Raw genomic sequence first — 6,270 nt, forward strand, 5'->3', positions numbered from 1 at the left:
AATCTATATAACATACCCACCCATTTATCCTTCCAACCAAACATATAAATATAACATACTCATCAAGTTATTCGAACCAATCAAGTACATTTCCCTAAACATTCTCAGTAATCTTCAATATGATCTATCTTTCCATTAATATAACATCCCTTTATAATAAAACATTATATGATTAATAAAATAAATTGGACAATAATGCCCTTATTTTGAAATCATTTTACATGAACATGTCATTACAATTTTACCCTTAATTATTTAAGTTTTTCGACAATAATGCCCTTATATTTAAAACAAATTGCAGGCCACCCAAGACCACCATAATCTGTTAGCCACCGCCGTCGATTGTTGGCCAACCACCACTGACAATCAATGGAGTGACGCATGATCGACCGGATCTGGTTGACTGTGCACCGATTTGATTGTTTTCGGCCAGATACATGACCCTTAACGGCCATAGATCTATGGAAGATCTAGTCGTTAATGGTCAGAATAGATCTAGCCATTTCTGACCAGATCCACGGCCAGGTCGGTGCACAATCAGCCAAATTCATCTGGTTGTGCACCGTTCCGGCGATTGTCGGTGGTGGTCAGCATCCAGCAGTTGCTTGGGGTAGGTGGGGTATTTTGCTACAAATTAAACTTTTATATAGCTGGGGTGTTTTACCAGAATTTCAAATATAGGGGTTTAAAAAAATGATTTAAAAAATAATATTATATTAATATTTAAAAATGGGAGCAATTTAGTAATGTATATAACATATCGACCAATTTATCCTCCCAACCAAACATGTCAATATCATACACCCACAAATTTATTCCAACCTAACTAAACACATTTTTCTAAACATTCCTAGTAATCTTCAAGGTAATACATTTTTCCATTAATATAACATTCACAGTAATACAACATTCCATGAACCAAACGCACATGTAATAAAATATTCCCTAAGCTAAATGGCCTCAAAATGTTATATTAAATATGTTTGGTTAGATTGGAATAAATTGATAGGTGTAAAAAATTAATATGTTTGGTTGGCAGGAATAAAAGAATGTTGAGATAAGCTTTTTACTGAATTGCCCTTTTTTTAATATTATGATTATTTTTAATATTTGGATTATTTATTTAACCCCCTACATTTGAGAATATAGCTAAAAATATCTCAGTCACAATAAAACTTTAAAATTTAACAAAATACCCCCGTTCACCCAAGACCACAGTCAGCCGCCAGTCACCACTGTCAGTGCACTACCGGTAGAGGAAAATAAGGACATGGTTTTGTAGAGGAGAGTGAGGTGGTTTGATAGGTGGTGATAGGGTGAATTTCTAACCGTCCAAACAGTCAAAAAAAGGCTTACAAAATGGCAAATTGGACAAAAATGAAATGGGCATAGCCGTCGATCAAGCTTTGCAGGGTTTCGAAGAGGAGCTGAAGGGGTGTCGATCAGTGCAAGTGAAGGTGATTTCCGTTGGAAAACGTGACTGAAAAAAGGTCAAGAAAATGGGAAAATGCATGGAAAAGCAGTGGGCTTCGCCGACCATTGGAGGCAGCTCCAGTGACAAGGTTTGGTGGGATTTGAAGAGGAAAGCGAGAGGAGTAAGATGGTGGTGGTTGGGGCTGACGGTGATGCCAGATTCAGTCCAGATCAGGCTTAATATCATAGGCTATGCAGAGGAAAAAATCACCAAAAAAGCCCAGATCCGGTTGGTCGTGCGCCATTCGGGCGACGATGGTCAGCGACCGACAGTGGTCTTGGGTGGTTGGGGGTATTAATTTGGGGATGTAATTTGGTGGAAATACAAGGGTAATAATGTCATAAAAATCTTGTGTATAAGGATAAATAGTTCATGAATATTTTTGTAAATTGTTTTCAGAACAAGGGCATTATTTTCCAAAAAACTTATTACTTAGGGTTAAAATTGTAACAAAATTAAGATTAACAAGTAATCTTAGAATATCTAAGAAAGAGGTGGTATTCAGATTACCACCTATATAATATGCAGTGATTACTATTTGTATTGGAAGATTACTGAAATTTTTTATTACCTGGCAATCAAACATGATAATGTGGGTGTGTTCAGTTTATGGAATGTTGTATTATTGGGAATGTTATAGTAATGGAAAGATAGATTACCTTGAAGATTACTGAGAATGTTTAGGGAAATGTGTTTAGTTAGGTTGTGGGTATGTTATATTGATATGTTTGGTTGGGAGGAATAAATTGGTGGGTATGTTATATAGATTACTAAATTGCCCTCCTTTTTAAATATTAATATAATATTATATTATTTTTTTAAATAATTTCTTTTAACCCCCTACATTTGAGATTTAGCTAAACCACCCCAACCACATAAAAGTTTAATTTTTAACAAAAACACCCCTACCCACCCAAGCCATTGTCGGTCACCTAAACTATCATCGGTTGTCGATTAGGAAGTACAATGGAGATGTTCTTTGAGGGGTTTTGAAGAGGAGGTGAAGGGGAGTCAATCGGTGCAAGTAGGGGTGATTTCCAGTGGAAAACATGACCAGAAAAACGCCAAGAAAAAGGGAAATCGCATAGAAAAGCAATGGGCTTCGTCAACGATTAGGAGCAGCTATGGTGATAGGGTTTGGTGGGATTTGATGAGGCAAATGAGAGGAGTAAGATGGTGGTGGTTAGGGTCGACGGTGATTCCGGAATAAGCCTAGATCAGGCTTAACACCGGTGGCTACATAGAGGAAAAAGTCCAGATTTGACTAAAACAAGCCCAAATCCGCGGCCATCTGGCTGTTTCTAGCCATTGATCTGGCCGAAAACGGCCATATCGACGCATGGCTGGCCATATCCGATCTATCATGCGTCGTTTTAGTGACATTGGCCGGTGGTGGTGGTTGACTGTCGACAGTCTCTTGGGTGGCTTGCAATTTGTTTTAAAAACAAGGGCATTATTGTCTTAAAAACTTAATTAATTAGGGGTAAAATTGTAATGACAAGGTTCGTATCAATTAATTTCAAAATAAGGGCATTATTGTCTAAAAATTTTAATAATTAAAGGGAAATTATAACAAAATTAAGATTATCAAGTAATCTTAAAATACTTAAGAAAATAAAGATAATCAGATTAGCACTTATATAATCAACAGTAATTATTATTGATTTAAAAATATTATTAGGATCTTATATTACTTGACAACCAAATATAGTAATATAAGTAATATAAGATGACGTTACTTTAATAATGAGAATTACCTCCAACCAAATATATCATATTAATAATATAATATAATATTATTAGAGTACGAGGATTACCTCCAAACAAATGCACCTAGCTAGATTTTTCAGGTCAGTCAGCAGTGGGGGCTATGCGTAATCCCCCACTTTACCTTTGGTGGCTCTGTCCTCTGAAACATGATTAAATAATTTTGTAAGAGGGAGAGGTTGTACCTAGTAGCTAATATTTATTGCTTCACATAAGTAACATGACCATCAATAATTGAACTGAGGGCTCTCACGCTTCTCATTTTAATAATCGCACCAAAACTTCTGTCCATTCTTAATCAGTACAAGTTCAATAAGTATTCATTCTCTAGAGCAACTTCTCAATTTTATATTTAATAAAATAAATGAATAAAAATTATAAAATGTTAGGTACTGGGCCACCTCATCTCTTCAAAGTCATAATTTTTTTGGCCATTTCCCCCCTTAATGCTCTTTACTCTTTTCGTCTTGTCGAAGAGGAGAACAAACGGCGTTTCGAATGAAAATGGTTCGTACCGATTCCGACTCGGCGGAAGCAATCGCTGGCAACGAAGATCTACTAACTGAAATCCTCTCACGAATTCCCGTAAAACAACTCATCAAATTCAAATCCGTATCAAAATCCTGGCTTTCTCTCATCTCCACCTCCACATTCTCTCGTATTCACACTCTCAAAAATCCTTCCTCATCAATCTCAGGACTCTTCCTCCGGAGAACGCCGACAGAGTTCCAATTCCTCTCCATCCACGCCAATTCTTCACTCAAACCTCTCTTTTATCCTCTCAATTTCGCTTCAGACCCCGCAGGTATCAAATACTTGCAATCTTGCAATGGCTTAGTTCTCTGTTCTAGTTTCCGCAAACTTGGCTATAAAACTCAATATTATGTTTACAATCCCACCACTAACTGTTTCTTCACACTCCCTCCCTTCACTGATGAATCAAAAACCGCTGTTTTCGGTGTTAATTTAGCTTTCGAGCCTTCAAAATCACCGTATTACAAAGTAGTTTGCGTTCGTAGTAGTACTGAGAAATCAATTTACTATTACCAAACCGACATCTACGATTCTCGAATTGGAGCATGGAGGCTCTCCGGATCTACTTTTATTGCGCCATTTGATATGGTTTTTGATAATGGCGTTTTCTGGAACGGATCAATTGTTTGGATTAGCCCACACGGTGCTTCGATTTATTTTGATCTTACTAACGAGCGCCTAAATAAGATGTCTGATCTTCCTGTTCTGGACAATTGGAGCAAGAGGAGGTTTCGATATTTTGGAGAAAGTTGCGGCCATTTGCATCTGATGGAGATCTATGGCGCTCGTGCTACTCGATTTAAAGTGTTTCAATTGGAGAAAGATTATTGTAATTGGACTGTGAAGTACGAAATTGATTTGGAGGGAGTTGTTGGTATATATTCAGAGATGGTGAGGAGTTATCTCGACGTTGATGACTCAAATTATTATGCGTTTGTGCCTCTTCTTGTTGTTGGGGACAAATATGGAGTTGATGCATCGCTGTTGCTGCACATTCCTGGTAAGATAATATCTTATAATATGAGGGATAAAAGTTTTATTGAGTTGGTAGCTTTTAATGATGATAAAAAGAGCAAGGGATTTGGATGGCTTGATGCTTATCCCTACATTCAGTCTTTGGCTCCCGTTTGTTGATGGAATTTGATTTTCATTGTCGTAATTACATTATATATGATATGATTGTGAAGAGTTTGTTGTATAATTTTGCTAAATTAAGCTGAATTAGTGGATGTGATGAACAGAGTTTAGAACCTGGAATTGGCAATTACTCATGTTAATCTTTTGAATAAATAAATAAAACAACATAGCTACTCAATCGAAGAGTTAAAGTTAACAATGAAGAATGGTATTTTTGTAACTTCATTCACTTTGCCATAGTTAACTTAATATAACTTGAGGATGTGTTTGGTTAGGGGTAATCCCAAGTAATGTCATCTTATATTACTTGATTATCCGTTTGGTTGTCAAGTAATATAAAATTACGGTAATCTTTCAAAACCAATAATAATTACTGTTTGTAATATATAAGGTAATCTAATTACTATGCTTAGATATTTTAAGATTATTTAGTCATCTTAATTTTGTTACAATTGAACCCTTCACTATAAAAATTTTTGGACAATAATGCCCTTATTTTTAAATTAATTACATGAACTCTACTATTACAATTTTACCCCTAAATAATTAAAGTTTTGGATAGTAATGTCCTTGTTTTTAAAAAAATTTACAAGCCACCCAAGAGGACTGCTGTAGCCGGCCACCACCACCACCACCACCATCGGCGACTACTGTCGGCCAACATTGTTGGAATGGTGCACGACTGGCCAGATTTAGTCCACCATGCACCGATATGACATTTTTCGGCCATATCAATGCCGTAAACGGTTAGATAGCCATGGATCTAAGATTTTTTAGGTTAGGCAGTCGCCCTTATTAAGCTCGACCTGGGCTGATTTCGGCATCACCGTCGGCCCCAACCACCACCATCTAACTCCTCTCGTTGTCCTCTTCAAATCCCACCAAACCCCATCACTGGAGTTGCCCCCAATCGCCAACGAAGCCCATTGTTTTTCTATTATTTCCCTTTTTCTCGGTGCTTTTCCGATCGCATTTTTCTACTTAAAAAAGATTCTGTATAATTAATTTTTTTTCAAAACTATTAAAATATTGAAATCCTGAACAAACAAATGAAAAAAAGAAAAAGAAGAGAAGATCATGCCGCATGCGTAAAGATTCCAGAGTTATTTTTTTCATGGTAGTTTAAGAATTGAGACAATACTTCGTTTGACATCCAGTTAGATTCCATGGCGGACCCAAAAAGCCACAACAGTCAAACACCAACAACAAAAACCCAAAAAAAATGTTGGCAAGAATCTTTCCAAAGCCAAACAACACACCAAGAAAGAATTTTTCTGTGTTGCTCTAGGTGTCTCTTTACATGTTAATCCATTGTACATGCTCAAAGACAACCCGATGTTAACCCATACGATAATCTG

The 6,270-nt window shown here is 36.6% G+C and overlaps 1 protein-coding gene across 1 annotated transcript; it reads left to right on the forward strand.

Moving 5' to 3' along the window:
• The first annotated feature begins 3,680 nt into the window (after nucleotides 1-3,680).
• On the forward strand, nucleotides 3,681-5,061 carry LOC116105987 (F-box protein At5g07610-like). Its single transcript, XM_031392356.1, has one exon. The coding sequence runs from the start codon at nucleotides 3,740-3,742 to the stop codon at nucleotides 4,907-4,909; it is 1,170 nt and encodes a 389-aa protein (XP_031248216.1). The 5' UTR covers nucleotides 3,681-3,739; the 3' UTR covers nucleotides 4,910-5,061.
• Nucleotides 5,062-6,270: the final 1,209 nt, after the last annotated feature.

The sequence above is a fragment of the Pistacia vera genome, unplaced genomic scaffold, assembly GCF_008641045.1.
Source record: "Pistacia vera cultivar Batoury unplaced genomic scaffold, PisVer_v2 Contig507, whole genome shotgun sequence".
NCBI lineage: Eukaryota > Viridiplantae > Streptophyta > Magnoliopsida > Sapindales > Anacardiaceae > Pistacia > Pistacia vera.

Excerpts from the sequence above, each read along its gene's own strand:
- LOC116105987 (XM_031392356.1), top strand. The coding sequence starts at position 3,740 with ATGAAAATGGTTCGTACCGATTCCGACTCGGCGGAAGCAATCGCTGGC.